This window comes from Dromaius novaehollandiae, chromosome 2 (assembly GCF_036370855.1).
Source record: "Dromaius novaehollandiae isolate bDroNov1 chromosome 2, bDroNov1.hap1, whole genome shotgun sequence".
Classification (NCBI taxonomy): Eukaryota; Metazoa; Chordata; class Aves; order Casuariiformes; family Dromaiidae; genus Dromaius; species Dromaius novaehollandiae.
The window spans coordinates 104704322-104730457 of record NC_088099.1 but is presented as its reverse complement, the minus strand read 5'-3'; the positions used below and the strand labels follow the sequence as shown (position 1 = coordinate 104730457).

General features: G+C 36.0%; 1 protein-coding gene across 3 annotated transcripts in view; it reads left to right on the top strand.

Annotated features, from left to right (window-relative positions):
* EXOC2 (exocyst complex component 2) overlaps positions 1–26136 on the top strand; it is a 139021-nt gene that overhangs the window by 7819 nt on the left and 105066 nt on the right. For 2 of the 3 annotated variants that reach the window (XM_026114852.2, XM_026114850.2), the window contains exons 2-5: positions 7454–7601; positions 11675–11851; positions 13171–13297; positions 24597–24710. In XM_026114852.2, the coding sequence (XP_025970637.2) occupies positions 7484–7601; positions 11675–11851; positions 13171–13297; positions 24597–24710 (536 nt within the window). In that variant the 5' untranslated portion in view covers positions 7454–7483. Of the gene's footprint in view, positions 1–1355; positions 1441–7453; positions 7602–11674; positions 11852–13170; positions 13298–24596; positions 24711–26136 lie in introns of all 3 variants that reach the window. The other variant, XM_064507100.1, reaches the window with a different exon arrangement.

Below are 26136 nucleotides of genomic sequence, written 5' to 3'. Positions count from 1 at the left end.
GTCAATCCCTCACAGCTGCAGTGCAGTCTGAAATATGCACTGAACTCCTCTACCGAGTGCTCTCACAGCATCTGCTTCGGGTCCAGCCTTTTAATCCCTTGTGACTCAGAAATGTTAATGGTATTGCTGAGTGTTGTGAGTGAAAGCAAAATAATATGTCAAGATATATGGCCATGAAGATGTACCTTGAAGGATTAAATAAAGCAGGGCATCTAAGATATTGATGAAATACGCAAGTATAGCCATTGTGAAAGTAGAACTTACTCCTTGTCTACCCTAAAATGAAAATCTCTAGTGTAGACTTCACGGCTGATTGGAATACTCAGTGGCCCTTCTTTTGAATAGAGAAGGGCATCATGTCATTTAATACTCAGTCTTTTTTTTTTTTTTTTTTTCTCCATAGTTTGCCCCTTTCATCTCAAAACTTGTACGCCTTCCCAATTTGAAATTGATTTTGGCATGTAACATTGTTATGTAGGTTAACATGTTTGTCAGTGTTAATATTGGCTTGAATCAACATGCCAGATATGACAGACTAAGACAAATGAGGCTTTGTTTTTTCTGTGCAACAGTGAAATTACCGCCTTTTTTGTGTGTGTTCATCTTTTCATTGTAAGTAGCTTAGTGATGTTTTGAAGAGTTTTTTTTTTTTCCCTAAATGTAAGATTCGTGACCATTTCTTGTTTAAATTGACAAGTCTTCTTTTATTATTTAAATAAACATGCATAGATTCTTAATATCACTTGGAATTTCACCATTGTTTAGCTTATTCACTTCCCAGTCTTTTCTGGCAGGCTTGCAGGAATGGACTTTGTATTATTAATGCAGTGTTGAAGGCTGTGGAAATTCTAGGGCACTGAAGATCTCCAGAGGGGTTAATAAATGTCAGTTATTTTCACGGTGCTGCTTTTTGGATACTTTTAAATCTTAGTTTATGTAGATTGTCTGTCTGAATTTATCTTGTTGGGAAGATGAAGCACAGAAAAGGTTGCAATAGTGTTTTTCATCATTTTTGTAATGGTTTTGAATACAAACATGTAGGAAGTTTTTTGCTTTGTCGTCCTTCTCAGGGTCATTTGCCATGTTGCTTCATTGACTCTGTTGTAGTGTGTTGTACTCAGGGGACTCTCTGGATTTTCTAGTGAAAACAAATTATTAGATTTATTTAGCAGAAGCACAAGTTTGTGTAGTTTAAGGTGAAAAGGCCATCACCTAGGTTCTGGAATCTGAATATTTATTGTTTGTTTAAAAAAGGGTGTTTCATAAATCTGTTCATTCAGAGAACATTTAATGTTCTGATGTTGTGTGATAAGGGTATCTAATGTACTGGTTTCTGGTTTGTTTGCTTTTTAAAGGAAACAATAACAACATCTGAGGCATATTGCTATTTGAACATGGAGGATGCTTTGGTCGTCCCAGTTATACCTGCGTCAAAATTTTGTAAGTCATATGGCATGTCATATGTATCATATATGTCTGATAACAAAAAATTCTTTGGTATCTGAAGACTTTCATTCTATGTATATGTTGTTTTCAGATTGCTTATAGCTTAGATTTTCTCAGAGATGACAAATAGGCTTTTTCTTAACTTCCTTCTTCACAATTTATGATTCCCTCTGCCAGATGACTGTGGCAGTTAGGTTGACCTTGGTTCTCTCTCCTCTGAGTAAATCTTTTAAGTTCAGTGTCTGTGACAAAGTACTGCTGAAAACTAACTTAACTCAGTTTTCAGTCATTGCAACCAACTTACTTTCCTCTTTTGGATGTTAGGAACTCCTTTTTAAAGCATCTCAACTGCTATTTTTTTCATTGATGAAACTTGTGAGATGCGTCTGGTTGTTAATTCTCTTCCAAAGTTCATGATGTTTTACTTTGTGATATGAAATTACTGGTCAGTGTAGTATCCTTAAATCCTGAACTATTATTCTTTATTTATTTCATATTTTGCTATTTCTTCCAGAGTAGTAAGCAGTACTCTGCTTTACAGAACTGATGTAGTAGGTAGTGGTGACTTCCTTTGTGTTTCCTCTCTACTAGTCATTGAAAGTTGAACATGGAAACCTATTTAAAAATTCTCAGTTTAAACCAACTGAAGGTTTACAAAAGTCAGAAGAGCAGCTTGACTAGTATTTTTCCTTATGTTGGGCCCTATTTCGTTTCTTCATAGCTTTTTCTTGAAGTGCCTTTTTTTAGGATAAAGAGTGAAGATGTGCCCTCTTTTGCAACTTTGTAATATTCAGAACTGTCTGTGTGACTTTTTGGAACTGAACCTTTGTGATAGAACAGTTTATTTGAGAAGCTCATGTAAAGACAAGGATTATGTTTATTAAAGACACTTTTCAAGATCACTTTGTCGTAGGTGGTCTTCACGGAGGCTTTCTAAATCCTTGCGCTTCATAACAAGAATTGTGACAGAATAATAGAATAATATGGGCATGATCATGGGAGCAGTCAAACAGATGTCATCCATGTTAAACTATTGAGGAGACACTGTGAGGAAATGAAGTTTTTTTTTTTTAAAAAAAAAAGGGGGGGGGGAGGAGTGAAGAAAGAAAGAGGCGTCTGTTAGTGTAAAGGAAGATTGTCTATTGCGAAAGAGTAGAGTCTTCTGAACACTTCTTCAGTAAGCCTATCTCCTCAGAAAAAATGTCTTGTTTAGAAAGACTGTCTTTATGCAACTTCCCCTACACAATATAAAAACCAGTCTTCAGTGAGAAGAATTTAAGAAAAAAAAATATGTATAAAAGAATAGTAACTCCTGCTAGAAGGAAGCCTCCCAGGACACTTACCATAATACATGTTCTCCAGGACACTGTATTTTTCAGGATTTTAAAATTTGGGGTACTTGCAAAGAGGGAGAAAAAATTGAAGCTCTGAAGACAACATAGGCAGAAAATATTTTCTACTATTGGCACTATTTGGCAGCATAGTTTTGGGAATACTTACTAAAAATACTTTTTTATTTTTTTTTCTTTCAAATAGCATTTATAAAGCTGACGAATAATGAACTGTGTATAATAGGTTTTCAGTTTAGGGCAGTGTGTAGAATTGTAACTAGAGTTCGTAATTAGAATAGTTAGTGTATCTTTTCATAATCTAAATAGCTGTTTTTTTAGAAACTTGATTTTGGGGTCATAGTAATATGCTAGTTTATCTTCTTCTCTTTGCAGTACTTAAACAATTTTATTCTGCTGCTAACCTTAACAAATGCTTGTCTGTGATACAAGTGGATGGTCTCAGTGTAACCTGGGGTGGATGTATTTTCCATGTAGGATACTCAAACCACACTCAGCAGTCTCCACATACAGGATCTGCTTCCAAATGAGCAGTTCAATCATTATGACTATTGACATATTTGTCAAAGAGAAGAAGGAACAGAAATACTATAGATGACTGAAAGGCTGAAAGAAACTGATTGCTATTTAAAAAAAAAATAAAAAAAAAAACAGAGCATCTCAGTGCCATAATGCTTTTGTAATGTGTCGAGATTTACTGTGGTCTCCTCATTCAGTGAGGTATTTTAAAGCAATTCTGCAATAAGTGTGGGAATACTTCAGAAGAAATATTAGACTTGAGGAAGCTCAACATTTTTATTGAGTTTATTCAGCTCATCATGAAGAACAATCCAGTGCCCATTTCTCAAATCCAGAAAAATATGTTGTAATATTACTTCTGAGTTTTGCTATTAATTCAAACCAATTACCTGTGTGCCTCGGTATTTTAAAAGAAACAGTAGTTGCAATGCAAGGGAATCATAACACTGAGGGAGGGAAAGGGGGGGGGGAGAGGGAGATAACCAAATAACAGTAAAATAGCTTCTATTTTACCACTTTTCCTCAAGATTTCTTCCCCTCCATATTACTGATGAGCTCCTGAAGTTTGCTTTTTTCATCTTTGTTACTGATTAATATTCTATCTAAATCTCTGTTAAAATATTGCTAAAAAGTGAAAGTGTTCAACAACATCTTGTTGATACAACATTTGCTGCTTCCTGCAGAGGGTGGCTACGTGTGGATATGGGGGTGTAACCCCACTGGTTCTTTACAGCTGTTGCACATCTTCAAGCTTTGCTGAGGATATGTGAGGAAAGCTGCAAAGACTGTGTGGTTAAGACTGTGAGGGATACATGTGATTTATCCTTCTTTTCTTAGGCAAATTATGCAATTGATGATTCTTTTCTACTGATCTTCTTTGCCCATGACTACAGAGGAGACCTCGAATTCTGGAAGGTCTGAACTTCTGTGTGTATGCACCTGGTAATTGTGTAGGAATAAACAAGACTTCCCCCGCATTTTTGATTGCTCCAGGCAGCATTAGGTTTAGAAAGGGAGCTGGGAAGTTTGTATTGAGCTGCCCGTGTTTTCATCAGGCAAGGTAACGTAGCAAAGGAAACCATATAAATCCAGTACTGGGCAGATGAGCTAGGCAAGCCTTGTGGTTCTGGGAGGGGGAATCTTGAGGGAACATTGGCTCCTTAGGTTTTGCCTAAAGAGAGGAAGCAGAGCAATAGGAGTTCAGGTCATCTGTCTGAACAAGACGACTGGGGGTAAGAAACAGGAGATAAGGAAAAGGAATTACCAAGGTGTCAAGATTAGAAGAGAGAATTGGAATATATTAGAAAACAAAACAACCCCCCTTGACCTTATTGATAAGAAGTCAGGAAAATCTGACAGCGTAGGGGCAGGAAATAGTTCAGCTGCAGAACTGGGACTTGGTCTCAGATTTGAAATGAGGCAGAGGATGCGTCTGTATGAGGAGGAAAATGGTGCTGGGAAAGAAATAGAGCTAGGGATAAGGAAGCCGGAGACAGGGCACTCTGCCTGCCAGAGCACAACCTTCTCTGCTGTGCCTGTATACTACTGCCAGCTCATATCTTTGTAATCTGCTGGTATTGTCCTCCTCTCCTTCAGTGGTGGTCTACAGGGTTATAGATTACATCTGTCACTTACTCCTCCAGCTCTGTGTTAGATGTGAGAAGTTCCAGCATTTTACATACCGACTTAAAAGATTCATGATACTATATTGTGGAATACTTTTTTTTTTTTCCAACAGTTTGTTGTTGTGAAAACCTGGGAAAATAATTTTATACTAAAAACACAATGTACTTTATAACATTGTGAAGTCAAGGGGTTTGGCAGTTAAAAAAAAAAAAAACTTTTATTGGAAAAAAAAACAAAACAAAAATACCCTGAGATCCAAACACACATCATGAGTGTTATCATAGGCTCTTACCAGATTTCCTTCATATACTGGGTATTGCCCACATAGGCTCTTACCAGATTTCCTTCATATACTGGGTATTGCCCACATACTACAACTTTTCCAGTTTCTACTGGTTCAACAGGAATTCACATCTCTTATTAATGGCACACTTTTCAAAGATAATCTCAAAAATGTATCTGGAGAAATTAATAGTTCTATGGTGTTCATAGTATCTGAAGGCCTCCTCTATATTAATGGATTTATCTTCAAAATGCCTTTTGAGATGTGTAGTAGCATTCCTATTTTAAATGTGAATGTGAAAAACAGACTGTTAAGACTGACTGTATTAGTAGATTTGAGATCATTATTTAGAACCAGAGTGTTTTAGAGCATTGTATAGCACTTCCTATGTTCAGAGTACCTTTCCCATTGACTTTAGCTGCGGCATTGAGCTCTCAGCTCCTCTGATCTAAAGTTGGACACCTGGAAACTGAGAAGAAAAAATTGTTACTGGAGAGTTTTCTCTTAAGTGACCTGCTATACGTCAGTGGTATAGACAGAGACGGAATCCTGTTCAGGGGCTGTGTGGAGATCTTCCTTCTTATTCCTGCCTTTTCCATTTCCATCTTCGTTTTCAGTGTGCCTTCTAACTTCAGAAAATGAATTAAGAGTTCTGTTGGTAACAGCCTCTTTTATCCTTGTGGCAGGTCTATAGTACACTGAAAAAGGTGAAGAGGTTCTGTAGAAGCATAGGGTTTGATTCTACAACTGCTGTATTCTAGATGTGCAGAAGATGCTGAAACAAAGATAACTTACTCTCTTAATTCTGTCATTTCCTAATGCAAGTGCTTGGAAACTGCAATTTTACTGTAGCATTTTGTTAGGGATACTTTACAGAGTTTCATGAACTTGGTTATTTGCAAATAGAAATAGAAAATATGCTTTGGTCCACAGGTAAAAGATTAAAATATATTAGACACCTATGGTGCTCGGTTTATATTCAGCGTGTTTTGGACCAACTTTTAAAATGGTATACACTGAAGTGTTCTATTTATGCATCTCTGATTTTTGAATACTGAACTTTTTCATCACAGTTTGTGGGTTTTTTAGAGTTAAGAAACATTTTTTTTCCCATAGGTTATGTTTGATTATTACCTTTCCATGGCAGATAAATTCCTATCAGAAACTGTTTGTAGATCACTTTGCACAGTTCCAAATAAAATATTTTACTTAGAGTTTTAAAGATGCTGTTGTGTCTCAGTAGAAGAATTCAGATGTCATGGAATGGAATAGATGATACAGAATTACCATGGAAGTCCTTGAAAGAAATTTTATTTTGTGCCTGTCTTATGACTTCTGTAATACCTGTGTCCCTACGGGCAGGCTCTATGTGCCAGAGGTATTATAAATATAGAGAAGGTGATGAGAGCTAATGTGCTTCAGGCTGTACTCCTCTGCTTTGTATGCTTGCAGAGCTGTGCAAAGGAGACTGCTAATGCACAGCTGGAATTTGTGATCAGTTGCATAGTGAATTGAACATAGGGCTTCGGGACATGGGTACCATATTGGTGCTTCTATTCTATTGTAGAGATAAACTGGTTTGAATTGCCTTCTAGCTTCATATGCAAAAAGAAACTCTTGGAAATGCTTCTCCAATAATTTTGTGTACATTTATGTTGATCTGTTGGGATATTATTTGTTTTATTAATATTCTTTGTTAGTGTAGCATCTCTAAGTAATGTTTTACTTTTGTCAGCTTATATAAACACCGATGCTTTATACAAATTAGTGCCGGGGGTTCCCTCCCTTGGGAATGTGTGTGCCAGTCAGTCCCCCTTTGGTGCAGAGGTAGCTCAAATGTGTAATCACAGTCTCTTACTTAGCTTAGCAGTTCTAAATTTTCTAAGCAATAGTAACTTTCTAATGGAGGACTGAATAACAGGCCCACTTGAGTTCTGTTATCAGTGATTTAGAATATGTATATTGCTTCATTAAGCATTTTGAAAGTTTAGGATTTGTTTTTTTAATTTTACAGGTCAGAACTAGAGATATATGTATTTTTAAATTAAGTGGAAAGGAAGGTGTAGTTATTATAATGTTTGGTCAATATGTGGGAAAAAGCTTTAAGGGTATTGCTTCATAGTTACATTCATGTTTTTGCTTTATCATTTTATAAGAGCAGCTTAACATTTTTTATAATTTTAACATAAGTATCATTTTTAAACGATTGTATTTATTTCTTGCTGAACAGATCAACTAACAGTAACTGAAGAAAGACACCATGTCTCGAGCACGGCAGCCCCCACTTGTAACTGGCATCTCTCCCAATGAGGGCATCTCATGGACAAAAGTGACGATTAGAGGAGAAAACTTGGGAACTGGGCCTACAGACCTCATAGGTAAATTGGAGGGAGGAGGAAAAAGTGCCTGCTTTTGAGATTGTAGAATGTAACCTTTGGGATGTGGTTACAGTTGTATTTTCTTTGCAAGTAACATTGTAAAATCTAAGTTTCATGGTTTGAAAAATGCCCTTTTTCACAAATATGCACTTGAATCCATAAATTCAAGAACGCTCTCCAAAGCATAACAAATTAGAATGGCTGTACTTTGTTAGAGGGACTTGTCTGATTCAACATCCTGTACTGAATGCTAGCTAAGAACCAATGCCTGTGTGAGCGTACAAGAAAAGGGTAGATGTAGTGATATGTTCCTTCATTACATTTGCAGGCATTGAGAATTTGCAGCTTGGCAACTTTCCAGTCAGAAGTGTTTTCAGTGTGTTGAGAAAGTCACTGAGCATTACTATTACTTGAATTTGTGTAAAATTCAATTAGCATATCTGCAACAGCCTAGGATAAGAAGAGTAACAAAATTTAGTTACACTGTGTGAAGAATGGTTTCCTCACTGTGTAATTTTTAACTGGGTAGCTTAATTTGAATTGTCATAGTTCTTGCATTGGAAGAGGGAACAGGCGGTTCTCCCCTGTTTGTTCTCTCAGTGATTCTCATGACATTACAGATCCTGATCATCACTGCTTTCAGTTGCATCTTTTCCAGGCTGAAGAATCCCAGCTTACTTTTTTGTGTGTGTGTATTTTGTATGCATCTTCGGGGTGGAGGGTTTGTTTGTTGTTCATTGAATATCAACTGCTATTTTTTTAGCACCTATGCTAGTGCAGAACAGATCTTATGAAACTGAGTGCATGGAGTTTTTTCCAGCACTCAGTAGCACTTAAAGAGGTTACAAAGCTTGATGCTATTATTCACCCTCATTTCTAATCATTTATGAATATACTGAATGGTAGAACTCCCAGCACATGCCGTGTGGAAACCTTCCTGTGTGAAAACACACCATCTACTCTACCTCTGTTTCCTATTTTTTAAACAGTTATTTATCTATTTGAGGATTATATCCAATAGCTGCATGATTTTCTTAAGGCATTCAACAAGGACTTTGCAAAACCAAATCCCAGTTAACTGTAACAACTGGAATTTCCCATATTCCTTTTTTAAGTTAAGCATATGTGTATTCATGTTAGAGACAATTTGTCTAATCTGTTGTGGAGTCATGACTCCTCTGGAGAGTCTACTGGAATTTTGTTTGGCTTTGGTAGGAACAACACTTCACCTCATGACTGTAAACCAAGATTCCCGAGTTCCATTCTTAGCCACCACAATGAACTTCATGGCCAAGGACAAGCTGCTGTACTTTTTCCCTTCATTTCAGTTTGCTGCATCTAGAAAGAGGAAATAATATTTTCCTCATCTGCTAGACAAGGCTGCTGTAGACTAATTAACTTTTATTTAGAAATATTTGAAAATCTGATGATATTACAGGTAAGTATATTTCTAAGTATCTGAATGTTTGATGTGCCTTAATATCTTCCTTAGTTCATTGATATGATCCTTCTAAAAGTGGTTAGATAGGTTCTTGGAATGAAGATGTCTCCTGAACTGTCTCAGTGTTACAGCTGGTTGACTACTAATATTTTCTCCTCTCTCTTTTTTTTTTTTTTTTTTTTCTTCCCTCAGAGTATATCTTACACACCTGGCTGCTAATAATCTAGTGTTTTGAGGTAAACATAAATAAATGTAAATACAAATGCATAGCCATATTTTTTTTCCTGAGCTCACTGAGTTCTTGGCTTTCTGTAGTAAGTGAGTAAGGCCTCAGACATGTAAAGATTTCTTTTCATCATTAAATTAGGCACGTAAACAGTTCCTGTTCCTTAAATGGAAATACTTGCAAAAGTAACTCTTTGCAGGCATGAAACCTAAGCAAGCTTGAGCAAGAATTTTATAAAGTTTATAATCTGCTATTGAGATGCATTAGAGTAAAATGAAAAGCAAAAAATTCATTTCTTGCATAAATAGAATATCATTTAATAGAAGAATATACCTTTTCATTTCATCTTGTTAAGAGAGAGTCTTCTTGTAATCTGTGTATGCCTTTGAAATGAAAAGAATTATTTTTATTTGTTACTATAGCTTGTGGTACAAAAAGACAAATCCGGGAGATACATGCAAAATCTATGCTCTCAAGGTTTATTTTGTCTTTTAAGACATCTGCAGCTTTATTTTTCAGGTGTTGTGAAATTGTCAATATATAAGCTCGACAAAAATTATGAAGTTTCATGAGAATGTCTTGTGCCTATTCATTGAAATAGACAGGGGACTAAACCCTCAAAAATACTCTTTAAAAACTAGACCTCCAGTATAGCATTTTCAAAGATCCTTATACCATACAACAGATTAAAATAAATATTTAATTTTAAGGGAAACTTTCTCTTTTTGTGAGGAAAAAATATTGTATCTGTACAATCTGTACAAATTGTACACAATTGTATGTGTACAAGGATCTTTCTCAACATGCCTTTATTTCAGAAATTGGCCTGTGCCATTACTGTAGGTAGTGAGGTATGTAAAATGTTCATCAAGACTTTTTCTTTTGCATTTTTAAGATACAGAGAAAGGCTGTTTCCTTTCATTTAAGAAGTGTCAAATCTTATGAACTTGTTTTCTTGAGAGCTTTAGGAACCTTCTAATAAATAGAAGATGTTTGGTACAAGGTTCTTTAAAATGGTTGTTCAGTAACTTCTTCCCTACAAAATTGCTTGAGCTCAGATCTTGATTTTAAAATATAACTTGATTTAAGCATGAATTCAGACCTCTCAAATTCTAGAGTGAAAATCTGTTTTTATGAATGATTCAGACAATCTCCTTCTTCAGTTAGTCTCAAATTTCTACTGCAATCTTTTTTTCCTTCAGAGAACTTGGTAGCAGAAAACCAAAAGAGACTTGATACTGAAGTCTAAGGTTAAAACCCATGCATCATAAATGCATGTTCTTCCCCCCCCCTCAGATAAATAAAAACTCTTGTTCTGGTTAAAGTGTTGCAAAGAAACAACAACCCAAAAAAGAAACAGGTAAATGTTACACTGCTATTCTTTCACACAGCAAGAGTTTATTCAGCAGAATCAGTCTTGCATGACAGATTTTAATATGGGAGAAGGGGACAGAATGTTTGTGAAGGAGTACTTCTTTGGCCAAAAGTCACTTTTATGGATACAGAAGAATCATTAAACAAGTAAGCTTGAAGAAACATAGTTCCTTGTGAATGTTTTGCAGGTTTTCTTAATTTTTGCTATGTAAAGTCACATGTGGTGAACTTATCAAAGATTTTGCTTGCAGTTTTGACGGAAGTTTCACCTAAATACCTCTTGCAGAGGATCTTTTGTACAACATTACGTAAAATTGGCCAAGAAAGCTGATGGTATCCTGCAGTGCATTAGGAAGAGCATTGCCAGCAGGTCAAGGGAGGTGATCCTCCTCCTCTACTCAGCCCTGGTGAGGCCACATCTGGAGTGCTGCGTCCAATTCTGGGCTCCCCAGTACAAGAGAGACATGGCACTCCTGGAGAGAGTCCAGTGTAGGGCTACAAAGATGATGAAGGGACTGGAGCATCTCCCCTGTGAGGAAAGACTGAGAGAGCTGGGCCTGTTTAGCCTGGAGAAGATAAGACTGAGAGGGGATCTTACCAATATATACAAATATCTAAAGGGAGGGTGTCAAGAGGATGGGGCCAGACTATTTTCAGTGGTGCCCAGGGACAGGATGAGAGGCAGTGGGCACAAACTGAAACAGAGGAAGCTCTGTCTGAACATGAGGAAAAACTTCTTTACTGTGAGAGTGACAGAGCACTGGCACAGGTTGCCCAGAGAGGTTGTGGAGTCTCCTTCTCCAGAGATACTCAAAACCCACCTGGATGCGATCCTGTGCAATGTGCTTCAGGTGACCCAGCTTGAGCAGGGGGGTGGACTAGATGATCTCTAGAGGTCCCTTCCAACCTCAACCATTCTGTGATTCTGTGAAAAGTTTTAGTAGCTGCATGGGAGAGATTAAAATAAACTTCAAGCAACACTGCATACATCTCTTCAAAAATATTTTTGTTCACAGTCATTCTTTTTTTCAGGTTTAACAATCTGTGGGCATAACTGTCTGCTAACTGCTGAATGGATGTCTGCCAGTAAAATTGTGTGTCGAGTGGGACAAGCTAAAAATGATAAGGGGGACATTATTGTCACCACGAAGTCTGGTGGCAAAGGAACTTCAACTGTTTCCTTCAAACTGCTGAAGCCTGAAAAAATAGGTATTTTTCTTGTTCAAACTCATATCTGTTTTTTGCTAGACAAATATATGACTGAGTGCCTCTTTAAATAAAATGTATATTTAAAATTGGCCCACCTGGGGACAATCTTGTTTAAAAAAGTAGAATATATCAATAAAATATATAAATTCATACTAATGTGAATTAAATTCCTCTTTCTCAATATCCTGATAAAACCTCAATGAGTAATGAAAAGTGGCCCTTTTATTGTTAGGCAGAAGCATTAAAATTTTCAAAAAATTGATGACAGATGCAGTAATTATTCATCTTACTTTTAAGTGTACTAGATAAATACAAAATATAAAAAAACCTCTTGAACTTTATACCTGAATCTGGAGCTGACAGTTAATCTTTTCAAGAAAGCTGAGTGCTGAGTGCCATTTCTTATTTGTAATTCGGACCATCCTGTAAGACAAAAAGTCTGAAGTATTTTTCATGTGGTGCTTAATCATTAAAATGATGTTGCCAAGCAGTCTAGGACCTCTGCTTAATCTAGAATCCAGTCTAAATCCCCTCTGGATTTAAAATGCCTCTCTCAGAGTAACTCATTGATACAGTTGGATAGGCATCTTTTTTAACATAAGGGTTCTCACAAAAGGAACTATTTTAGGTTTTTGTTCTCTCTCTGCAGTTCAGTGCCAATTAAATAATGCCTGATTTCTCCTAAGCTATATTAAGATCTTTTGCATAATTTGTCCCAAGGCATAAAATTAAGGATGTTCAAGAATCTGCCTATGATTTCTTCCTGGGGCCCGAGAACCATCGTGCCTCACCTTTGCCTGTTGTTTGTGCTAAGGCTTTGGAAACAAAGCCAGTCCTATGTTCACTGAGATCTTGAAGGCGTCATCCTTTTGGCATGTGGCCAAAGTTGACTTACTTTGTGCTTAGTAAGTGCCATAGAGAAAGGCATCTTTTTTAAAATATGCCCATAGGGAGACTTCCAACTAACTGATGGTTTTGAAAGTAATGGATGACAAAGTGGTGGACAGATATCAAAATATTTGAGGGAATGAAAAATACTGTTATATTGTGATCATAAGAAAGAGGACAATGCTCATTTACATGGAATGGTGTACTCTTTAGGAGGCAGTGTTTGATGCCTAGGCATTAATACCTTTTCAGCAGCTATAATATAATTTAGCATAATTGTATCCAGGTTGTTTTGCCTTGTATCTTCCAAAATATTACCTAGGCATGCATTTTATATTTATCGGGATTTTTCAAATTACTTCAGTATGTTAGAAGTTGATAGTGCTGGACAGCCTTTGTTGTTTTAAGGATATGTCCTTTGTTTTCTCTAGGTATCTTGGATCAGTCTGCTGTCTGGGTGGATGAAATGAACTATTATGACATGCGCACTGATAGGAACAAAGGGATTCCCCCCTTGTCCCTACGTCCAGCTAATCCACTTGGTATTGAGATAGACAAGTGAGTACCAAATGCCTTTAATCCACTTTTTTAGTGGTTTTCTCTATATATCCCTCTGTGAATTCCAGAAAAGTTTAACAGTTTATAGGGCGGGGAAGGATTTGAAAATACATACATATATTAGCTGACGGTATAAAATTTGATGCTTAAAAGAGCCATTGGTGCATGCTCGGTCCTGCTTCATAATCTTTATTTTTGGAGCATCAGTTAGGACTGTAGATAATCTAAAAGCCTGATATATTGAACCCCTATGATGTTTAGATTTTTGAGGAAGGTTTTGGATTTATACTTTGTAGCTATGGAATACTTAAGGTTGCATTTGAGTTTCATGGGGCTTTTAAGGTTGTTTAGATAGCTACTGGTTGCTAAAATTGCACTGTAAAATATGATTTATTATACCACAGCAACTAGTTTACTTTATTGAAGTATAAATACTGTTTTCCAATCCACAGAGTCCTTTACTTTTGTTCATAAATAGGTAGACTTTGTAACATTTTTTCTGAAATAGGAACTTTATAATCAGCAATAAACAGAATTAGAGGGCTTTAGAAGAGATTTTGTTAGGGCTCCAAACTTGACTAACTCCTAGAAATAGTGTCAGAAACAATATTTCTCTTGATCAAGATATTAGCTCTGCCAAAAACAAAAGCTGTTTAAAATTAGACTCTTTCACTAGCAGTCTCATCCTCTGAATACTTGGTTTGTTTGTGAGCAAGAGTACATACATGGTTTCATCTGTCTTTTTTAGAATAGTGGAGGCTGTGAATGATTTCAGTATTATTCTTTTTTCACAAGGATGGGATAATGTGGTTGTGTACTTCTGTAGTAAAACTTCTTGGTCTAATTTTTGATGTCTGAAATTTGCCAATGTCTCTAATTGTTTGGGATTTAATTTAATCATTGTCTCTTATTACTTAGCACAATAGACAAAATCTTCTATTAAATCATTTTTATCTGGGCTTAGTTATCTCCAGTTTTCTGTAATTCCTGAATTATCATCCTTTCAAAACCCGACAATTAACAGCTTGTAGTCTGAATCCTTCTGACAAAACATGACAGGGTTTAAGAAGTTCTTAAAAACATGAAGTTCTTGCTTTCTGTTCATCTACTCATTTGTATCCAGTGGCAAGTCATGTGAAAGGATTCATTGAACTGAAGGCCAGAAGGAGTCATCAGAATATTTGGTCTAAAGTCTTGTCATCTCAGACTGTTAATTATTTTTAAAAAATATAGTTATTTCTGCATTTAATCCAATGATTTGTGATTATTCTTAGTACGTATTTTCCCAGAAGATATCCAGTCTTGATTTGAGGGAATCACATTGTAGAAAATCCGGTGTCCATTGTTAGCTTGTTCTGATGGGTAAATGCACGTTTCCCAAAATCTATGTGGATTTGGCATCAGTTTCCAGCCTCTGGTTATGCATTTCTTTCCTAGTTTGTCTTTTTTTTTTTTTTCTTTTGAAAGTAATTACATTTTTTTTTTTTTTTAATAAGCTGAGATTTTTGGCTGATCTATATCTTTTCTTGTAAGTATTTTTCTCCAGCCCTTGAAATAACTTCTGATACTCTTCCATCATCTCCAGTTTTCAACGTGGACTCTAGAACTGTTGACAATATTCCAGAGTCATAGCAGAAGACTTCCTGTGTCTGCTTTTCTCCCTCCCCTGTTTGTACATTCAAAAAAGACGATAATCCTTTTTACCCCAGCGTTGCATTGGGAGCTAGCAGTGAGTCACTTGTTAGCCGATTCTCATCGGTTGCTACCTCTGCTCCTGATGTGATCATCTATTACTCTGCAGGGATGACCTGGATTCGTTTATCCTAGCTGTGTCATTTTGCATTTGACAGTGTTCAACTGTATGTTGTTTCCCTGACAAATTGGTCTGCTCAGTCCGGATGACAGGAATCTTTCTTGTTTACTTAATATTTTCTCCAACTATTTATAAAAATTATTGGTGATAAAACTAGTAGGTGATTCACTTACTAATTAAATAGTATTGTAGGCTTTAGTAAAACCTTACCTAACAATAATCTCAGGTTTGATTCCCCACTGATCATTTTTTATTTTTTGCAGTTAGTCATCAGCTGTGTGATGTAAACTATCGGCACTGCATAGCACTAAGTTTTTAATCAGTCTCATGTACCAAGTTTTCATTAAAATGACAATATATTAAATTTGTTGGGTTACTTTTTTCAATGAAGCACTTAATCTCAAAGCCAGTATAATAGGTTTTCAAATGTTTTATGAAACTGTTTAAACTGACATTAAAACTGTTTTTCTCAACTCTAATTCTGTATTAGTTGAACCCTGTTAAAGCTTTTCCATTATTTTCTCTGGAATTTAAGTCAGAATAACCACTTAAGCTGCATCAGACATCTGTGTTTTTCTCACAAGGCTTCTTTTAGTAAACATGTTGATTATGACACAGTTACTTTTAAATTGGTCTTATTTTAAGAGAACTTTTAATATAAGATTTTAACTTCATAACCAAAACTAATAGTTCTTACAGTCAAGGCAGCTTGCATTTGATAGATTAAGAATTACCTTTTGCAAGCCTAAACAGTAGGATTATTTTAATTTGATGGCATCTGTTTGGATGTTTTTGTTAAATAGGAAACCAACAAGGTTATCTTTTAAATATTTTATCTTAAAGCATGAGTAAGTAGCACGTTGATGAACTCAGATTTTGTGTGCAAAAGAAGTACAAAGGAAGTCAGAAATATTTAAATACAGTTAGGAAAGAAGAACCCTCTTGTGAGGGGGAAAACAGAAATATTTGGGGAACTGTCGTATCAAGCCTAGGTGTTCAGTACTGTAAACACACAGGTTTGCAAATACTTGAAGTATGGAGTGGATGAGTAAAGAGAAAAATTGTATGAAGTAGTGAACAAAAATGGCAATAATAAATTAAGAAAGGGAGCATACAAGCAAGCATTAACCATTACGAGGTACTGGAGTAATTTTCCACCAGAAGTGATAAAAATTGCTGGAATTCTGGGATGTTTTAAACTAAAAGAAAGTCTGGTCCAATAAAGAACAGTTGTGTGTTACAAGGATGAACTGTGCAGCATAATGGATCTTTCCTTTGTTAACACATTTGACTTGTTTAAACAGTTTTTAAATGTTTACAGATTGGGACATATTTTAGTTCCGAAGCTGAAGAAATGGGCCGTAAGCTTGTGGCGCTGGTCTGACTTGGTGGGATTTCCAGCCTTTGCAGCGTGCCTTGCGGCAGCCTGGTGGCAGCTGAGGAAAGATAACTGGTAGACAGAAGAAGCGTTTAAAGAGGGCTAGCGTGGAGAGGATCAGGGAGAAAATCGGAGGGAAAAAACGATTTGAGGAAAAAAAGGAGTCAGAATAGGAAAAAGCTAGAGGGGAGCACACCATGGAGAAAAAATGGGTAGGCTAGGGATAGAAGGGGAGGAAAAAGTCATCCTTCTAGAAAGTGGTTGTCAGGCATCAACAAATAATACAGAAAAGACAGTCTGGAACGTGGGAAAGGGTTAGTTCACCTCTCCCCTGTGATATTTTTTCTTTTTAATATAGGTTGTTATTAGTTCTAAAAAGCCGCCTTTGTGGGTTTTTAAGATATTTTTTATGATACTTTGTCTAACTAAAACACATTTAAAAATTAATCATAGCTTGTGAATCATTCAGCTGGGTACTTTCAAGATGTTGCAAATGGGATGTTTAAATACTTAAAAACAAACAAACAAACAAAAAACTTTCCATAATGAGTAGAAATGCTTTAGTACAATATTTCATTAAACTGTTGACATTCGTGGAGACTAAATTTTTATCTATCCTGACTCAGTAGATGCAAGATTGGAGTTTAATTAGGAATGACTGGGTGAAGTGAATAAAGTCTTTGAACTATAAATTAAGACAAATAAATAATAGTGGGCCTGATGCATTCTAATAATAATTAGAATACCACATGTAGTTTGACTTATTATAGGAGTAATATATATATACTCAAAATGTGCATTTAGAAACTGGAATTTTCTTTTCATATTCAGATGATGTAAGGATGTAAAAGTAAGAACTATGGATATCCACTCTTCTTCCTGATTGCTTTTTAGTGAGTCAAGACTAGTTAAGTGTTACAGGTATACATAGTGTGCAAGCTGTCATCTATCTGCCTGAAAGTTTAACAAGTAATGGGTATTTGTAACTGCTGGCGGATAAGTCCTTCATGTTTTTCAAGACTTAATTGCTATTCTTGTATCACAGAACTTTTTTTTTTAAAGTAGAATCCCAATTGCGGAAAAAAAATAAAATCAATCATCCTGTAATGAAGGTAGAACATGTTGGCTAAGAATCACTGTTAAAGCACAATAAAGTCACAAATATTTTTATAGAGGAATGTTTGTAAATGTTTTTCTGTCATGCTCCTAGTTGTGTGTTCATAGTTTAGAATAGAACTGCTTCCAATTAGATTAAACTTGTTACATTGTTAAAACTTAGTGCATGTTGTGTGTGTCCTATGAAGTGTTTCATTCACACAGGAAAATAGGATTTTAAAATACCTAATCTGAGTTCCAGTTCTTTAATTTTCAGGAAAGAACAGAGTTTGAGACAGTTTTAGTTTTCTATTGTTGTCTTTATAATGGCTTTGAGTGTAAAGCAAGTCCAGTGCCTCCCCCCACCCCCTCAAACAGGAGGGAGGAGTGGGGAAAAAATATTCCTGGCTGTGGTATTATGGAGATGTAGGCAGAAACCATTACAGGAGGCTTATATAGCTTGCAGGGGAAAAGGATATCCAAATGGTCACCAAATAGAAGAGTGGAAAGTTGATATGAAAATCCTAACAGTAACAATAATGTTATAGTACTTATGTTTATTTTCACATTTTAGAATTATTACAAGAACAGGTTGGTAAGTGATGTAGTGACTAGAATTTTGAACAGTTCAGGGAGATAAAAATGTTGTTATTGTTTCATGAGAGCACTGGGCAGAATCTGTTCATGAAAATTTAGATCCACATAAAACCTGTGAATTAATTACTTGTTCAGATTTTTCACATATACTTTCTCCCTCCCATGCAACAAGTCAGTGTTTACATCAAGTGTGCTCTACCTCCCCTGTCTACTCTGTCACACTAAGAAAATCTATTCTCTGCAAAGCAGTAACTGTAGTCAGACCTAGTGGTAGTTAGAAAGTTTTTTGAATAGTGTTTGTTGTTTTGCATGTAGCAGAGGTCATTATGGTGGATCAATCTCGTACATGAAAGCAAATGCTGACATGCTAAGTACATTCCACATAGTTCTATATCCACCCACTCAATACAGATGCTGGCCTCTTCCCACGCCAGCTTCCAAAACATTTCAGCTGTGAAGATTTAACAGACTGATCTTACACTGCCACCTAATGGTAACTGTCAGCTTGCTACTGTGAGTTGGGGCTTTCGGGGCAGGGGGGTTGATTTTTTATTTATTTATTTATTTATTTATTTATTTATTTTAAATGGCTTGTATGGAAATTCATTGGGTAATTGCATACTTGAATAAGATAAACTCCTGTAGAGTAAGATGAAACTCCTGACAGCAGCAGACGATTTATGGAAACTTATATCATAGCGGCACTGGAGAAAAAATTGTGAAATCTGCAAGAGAGAGATCCAGTATCTCTGTCCCAGTATTATGATTAAAAATGTACTAACACTTACTGCTTGTAAGGCTGATGCATCAGTTCATCTACCTACTTCTGTTTCTTAGTAGATTTCTGTCATCGCATTTTCCCATTTGTCAACGATGGTTAATCATTTTGCTGACATATCTCTCATTAGCCCAATGCTACCAGAGAGTAATTGCCAGAGTGCTTCCTTGTCTCTTTGCTGTTGCAGAGAGCTTTGTTAACACTTTCTGATTTGTCTTGTTTAGTCTACTCCAGTGTCCTTTATGCTGGTCATCTTGCATGCATGATTAACAAAGTACAGCTAGTACAAAGCCTGCTTCTGGGAGTCTGACTGGTACCAGACAGAGGGAGAGTGTACAGCAACTCTAGTTTTAGCTTGTTTATGCTGGTTGCCATTCAGAATCTGTGCTTATTTAAAGTTGCTCCATTTGACCTATAAACTCCTGTGGAATTGAGATTCAAGTTACCTTTTGGTGGCTGTATCCAGTTTTGGGACCTGACTTTCGTCCGTAAATACTGTCATGTATGCTGAAAATCATAGTATGAGATTCTGAAATTAAGAGGGAAAATAATCTTTAAAGAAAAATTATAAATTGCTAAGTTGCTTTCCTAACCAAGCTCTGTTCATTAGTATCTGCTGCATTCTGTTGCTGTTACTCTAGAATTTTGTCTAATATTAAATTGTAACTCCTTCAAGGCTGTGATTTATCCATGGAGATCATGGGCTAATCTTTAACCTTTGGCAAATGTAAACACTCTGTGTATGCACAAATTCTGTAGTAGAATTTGTAAGAGTTGATATATTCTGTAATGTTTAAATTATAATTATTGAGTACTAGGTTATGTTGTACCTAAAGTATGGGGTGGTGGAGTCATGCAGGAAGGACTTGTATTGCTGGACACATGGCACAAGTGAATTGATTGTACATTATGTATTTTGGATCTGAAATAGATACGCATGCCCTTTATGGGAGTGCAAGTACCATTGCGATACTGCACAATTGTATTAGATGTACTTAAAATATGTTAGGTGGAAGTGAAAGTTTGTGGTGGTTTGAAACCAAATTTATTTACAATATGTGAGATCTTAATTATTTTTATATTTATAATTGTTGTGTGATAGTTTTGTTGGATGAATAAGACTACTTTCCGTAGTTAACCAGAGCTCCAGTACTAGATCTGTTTTTGTTTTAATAAAATAGTCTTGCCTGGCAGAAAGTACTACTTTTATCAATCCAGTACATTTACTTTTGCTTAGATTGTAAGGGTGGAGAAACATGCAGAGTCCTCAAAGATGGTAAACTTGTCTCTTTTTCTGAGGCTTTCTGGATTCCATTTCTGGTTCCCAATTTCTTTCACAGTGAGGGCTTTTTACTCAATGATAGAGTTTTAAGAGTACATAACTACTGCATAGTTGAGTACATAACTGCAGTACATAACTACTCTTACATAACTAGCAAAGCAACAGAAGAATGATGATCAGCAATTTCATGATGTGTAAGCCTGATCTCAGCTTTTGCTACTAGTTCATGTTCAGCCTGAAATGTTCAAATGAGGAAAACAGAAATACTTTCTCAAGTCACATATGTGCCTGTTTATAAGTAAACTGTAAGTCAGTTTTCTTTGTAACAACTTCTAAGGACTTATTTATCTAATTTAATAGTGGAGGTTAACAAAACCCAGGCTTGTATGGTTGTGGAGTCAGTCTGTCTTTAGATGCATCTGGCCAGACATTTTAGAAATGTGGTTGCTTTCAGTTTGAGCTTCTCAGTGAGAAGCTTGTTGTGGAGATAGGTGTAGTAAGTCATTTCAAACTACCCTTATCTGTGTTAGTGGAAAAAGTACAGGTAAAACGCATGATAAAAATTATGGTGTAGCATCCTCAAGTACACCATATTCTTAATGTACCATACACATTCACCTTTGTGTTTCTCTTCTGTGTGCCCATGTCTGAAATTTATCCACGCAGATAAGAACACCCCAAATGCATTACTGGCCTCTGGTTCCACACAAATGCATCTGTTTGGGAAAAGTTCCCAAGAAGTTTTCAAAGCAGCCAAACACTGAACTCAAACCCCCCCACCCCCCCTTCATTTCTATGCAACTGTCCATGGGCAAAACTCATTTGCAGGAATTTATTACATCCCTAGATAAATGATTGGTCTTTACCTCAGTATTTTTTCTAGGAGTTATAAAGCTCATACGTCAGCTGAAACAGTCGTGCATATGTCTTACAATCTTGTAGTAGTAAGTAGTGTCTTGGTAACAGTATCTTTGTTGACCATGTGCTTTTCGTGTTTTTCTGTCTGTTGGCTTCTGAGGAAAATATATTGAAGTTCTGACAAATAGGAATAAATCCTGTTTTGTTGTTGTTGTTTGTGTGTGTGTGTACATGCACTTATGTAGTGCTTATACTTAAAGTTTGGGCCACTTTTGAGATAATGGAAAGGGGTTGTTTTTTTGTTTTGTTTTTTAAGAGTTAAATAAGTGTAGTTGACCACAAAGATACCACCACGTGTGGATTTAATGTAAACTTTTCTGGACAGCCATGGTGTGTATCATATGTGAGGTACTATCTGGTAAATTCTTTGTGCCTGCTAGGCGCTTTTGAATACTTTTAAAGAAAAATAAGTTATTATCTTAAAATGTCTTTAAAGAAGGATAAAATGGGACTGCATCTATGCTCTTATAACGGTCAGCGTTTTCTGCTCACTAGGTGGCATTCACAAAATTCAAGGTCACTGGTAACTTTGAGTCTCACTACTGATGTTCATGAACTTTTATATTGCATTATCACTTTTTTCATCAAGCATAAAGAAGTATTGTGACCTTCATTGTTAACATTGCTACATTTGTTTCTTGCACTACTTTCATTGTCTCTCTCCTTTTCATATCTGTCATCGCTTTGCCTAGCATTTCATTTCATTTGTGGGGTTTTTTTTCTTTTCTTTTTTTTTTTCTTTTTTTGCTGGTACTTTTTAAAAGTATTGTTATATACCTCTGCTGTAATTCAGTGCCACTGATGAATGACTTCTGTGCCATGTCATTATGTATGTGGTCCTTTGTACCTGCTTGTGCTAAGGGTCCTTTGAATATGAACAGAAACTTACAGAGGGCAGCTTTTGTTTCTGTATAATTGCTTTTTTCAGTATGCCTGCCTTAAGATTTATCTCATTTAATCTGCTCTTTGCTTTTCAACATTTTATTTAAAAATGTGAAATAAAAACAGCTTTAGCCTCCTTGAAACATTTTTAGATTAAAAAAAATTCTAACAAATTATCACTTTGAAGTCCATTCAAATGGCTTTTTATGCATTTTAAATATAATCTCCATTAGCTGGTTCTGGATTGTCTTCCCCTCCCTCCCAGTTTAATCTTAAATGTAAGGTACTGCAGATTTGCATCTATACATAATGTATTTTGCATAGAAGCAGTTTGTCTAGTCTGTGAGCATCAGAGGGGGATTTTATCTTGAGTTCTGAGTCTGACTTTGTGGTCCAAAAATGAAGAAATCATTTTTTAAATGTCTTTATCAAGATTAGTTTCTGAAAATGAGATACGACTGGGGCTAGAGACCTGAGTGATGAGTGCACCTGGTGATATACTGGGGCAGTGTGGCGGAATGAATATGGCCAAGTGTGAAATGCATGTCTGGACTGAGAGAAGAATGTTATCACGTTTTCTTTAAAAAGTGGATTTAACTGTTTTTAGTACATTGATTTAAAATAAATGGAATACATTTTCTGTATGAGTATGTTAGAAAATACTTTTTAGTTTTAAAGAGTATTATTGCAGACAATCTGCTTGCACAAGCAATTCACTCCCATGCTGTCTTTATGCAGTGAAAGACTGAATAAAAACAAACAGAGCATGCTGTTTCTCACTTGGGATATGCCTACTTTTCCTTTGTGTTTTGTGTCACTATTGACAGACAGGTCAGTGTATTCTGTTTCGCAGGAAGATGATTTTTAACTCAAGATTTTTTTCTGTGTCTGTCCATAATGGAAGTACGCTCTGCATGTCCTCCTCCATGTATCTGCGGGACTTCTGCTGCACGTGGAGCAATAAATAAACAGTGGTGCAGGATGACCTATGATCTATCAACCTGATGATGTCCTGTGGTCTTAAAGTTGGACTGATACTGATTCAAGGATTAAAAAGAATGTTCTCACTTACTTGGCTTAATGTAGTAATTTTCCTTTCTAAAGAGTAGAGTTGACTTTGAGTATATGCAATGTTAGTGGCCCTGCATTTGAATATAAGTGTATGATAGTGAGTCTGTTTAGTCCTATTTTCTGAAGGCAGCACTTCTCTTTATTTAGAAACGTTTTGCACAGGTAGCACTTTCTTCCTTATAAAGTGCTTAAAGCCCCCAGTAATCTAAGGCCATCAAGCAAAGAAATATCAAATCAAATCATTTAGACTCTTTGTTTTTATAGGTCCGTCAGATAAACTGAAACTTCCTTTTTAACCTTTATTTTTCCCTGAATAAAGCTTTGAAACACAAGGCCTGTTTCGTAGTATTTTTTTTAAAGCCTCCCATGTTACTTCTTTAGAATAGAGCATTTCAAACACATTTGCTCTGCTGATGAAATGAGAAGATACTTTGAATAAAACGGTATTGGTGATCTGTGCACACAGATACAGAACTGTTAAGACTTGTAAATTCCAAGTATAGAAGTTTTTAGAAGTCTATTTAGGCTTAAAAAGATATGTCATGGCACTTCTTCTTTATAAAGATATATAAAGATCAGTTCTTGAGAATTTAATTTTAAATATGAATTTTCAGTACTACTGGGAGAGTAAGCTAGAATTTCTGTTTAGAATAGCAGTATGCAGTTATTTTTTCTACCTTCTTTGTGTATGTGAAATGCCGCAGCAACATGTAGCTTGTGCAGTATGTACTCAGTCATAGTTATCTGAGCTCTGTGTAAGTACATATAATGCATGAGAGTGATATGGCAATAGTTCCCCAGTCATCACAGTGAATAGTACCAGACCCTGTGAGAGTGCCTGACAGTGTATATCTAAATGATGGATTTAGCAAAGAAGGCTTAAAGCAAGAGCAACTTTGCTCTTGTTTGTATGGGATCAGCTGTAGGAACTTTAAAACTCTTATGTCTTGTGAGCAACAGAAATAAGAAAGTGAGTGTTTTTGCATGTCTGCCTCTTAGTTATTCAATGAATGTATTAATCACTAGTAAAAATTAAATAACTTAATAGTTTTAAAGACTGTATATTTAATAACGTATTTCAAAGAAAGAGATCCATCTGTATACATCTTATGATGAAGTATTATTAAGCTGAAATTTTACACTTCAAGCACTATATAAAAATTATCGAAAGGTAGTTAACTCTTACAGAAACATTCACAGTGATACTGTTGACTGTTAAAATTAGTGCTAACATGTTTTACCGTTTTATTATATTACTTCACTGTTTACTACTGAAATCAAAATGATACAGTTATTTTTATTTAGATTAGATTTCTTTTCCAGATACACTAGCTGTGTCTGTAATACCAGATTTAGTTTCATGACAAGTTACAAGTTTATATTTACGTTTTGTTGGAACATGAGCTGTTGTGTTATGCAACACTTCTAATTGTAATCCATTTACTAGAATATGTCTCACTGAAGAAATGAATATTCATTTTTCAGAGGCAGATTTCCTCAGAAAGATTTGGAGGCACTGTTTCCTGGGATGAGTGCTGATTTCACTAGTGAAAACTTTTCTGCTGCCTGGTACCTGATTGAGAATCATTCAACAACAAGGTTTGTTGCTGTTATATTGTATAAATAGTTTTAATAACATCAAATATACTTGCATTTTTGTTATACGAGATGTGTCGGTGATGGTTGACATTGTAATAATAGATTTATTTTTCTATGTGAGGAGGCAGTTGTCTTGCTTTAGGAGAAAGCTCTGACTAGGAAGTTAGGCAGCATGGCCTTCAGCAGGAGCTCCAGATATTAACCTAAGTCATGACTATAGCCTCCGGAGAAGGTCACTGAACAGACAAAGAATAAAACTGTTAATGGTAACAGTTAGCTTTTAGCCAGCAGTTGCGGAAGATGTTATAGCAGAAAAAAGTTGGACCTGTGAGTAAGATCTTTGGGGTAAATCTCTTAAAATCTTGACCATCAGCTTCTTCAGTTTTAAGTCTGGTTCGTGATAATGTGTATGTGTATTACATAAATATATTTTTGTGTGTATAATTGAGCACGCTCAGTTCTGAAACTTCTATGTGCTTGTGTTTGGATAATACTTGATATCATTTTAGTGGAGAGAATAAGTCTTCTTTTGGCTGCATATTCTGGTAACAGTTTGAAGAGAAATACCATTTTGCCAATTTATTTAATTTTTTTTTATTATCTAATAGTAGAAGCAGCACTTCTGGGTGTGTGTGGTTTGGTGGTTTTTCGGGGTTTTCGTTTGTTTCTTTTAGAGAGAGAGTTATCCGGAACATAACCCTTAATCTGCCTGGGAAATACTTTGATTTACTCTCAAAGTGATGGTAGATTGAGGAGCCAGAACAACAGCAAATGAACATTATTACCTAATACACACATAATGACAGCATCTTTTGAAATAAAGTAGCTGGGAGAGAAGTTATTTTAAAATAATTCTTTATCACAAGCTGGGAAGTACTTCGGGATCAGTAGGTTTTTAAAAGTCTAGACGATGATAAAGCGAGAAAGAACAGACAACTTTTGATTTTTAAGAAGTTTGTTCTAAGTTTGGCCCTTTGACTATCACCCATTTGTTGCTCATGCACATGGGCATCAGTGAGACTGCCGAGAGATGTGGAATAAATGAAGTGTGACTGCAGAGCCCTGGAGACAAAGGTGAAGAGCATGGGAGCCCAGTTGGCATTCTCTTAGATCTACAGGTGAAGATTCGGGTAGTAGTGGATTCATCCTGTGTGTTCATAGCTGGCTGTATGGCTGATTTCAAGGGCAGCACTTTTTACGACAGTGGATCCTGTATTGAAGAATGAGAACTGCCAGTGAGAAATGGGACCACTGAAAAAGTGGGGCAGGAGCATCTTTGCCAGCAGGCTTGCAACCTTTAAATTAAGAATATCAGAGGGTGGTGATAATGGCTTGTAGTTAAGTGAAAGTAGAGGTCAGAGTGCTAAGTGTATGATCCAGCGATGGGATTGAGAGAGCCCTTAGGAAAACCAAAACCAGTCGAAAG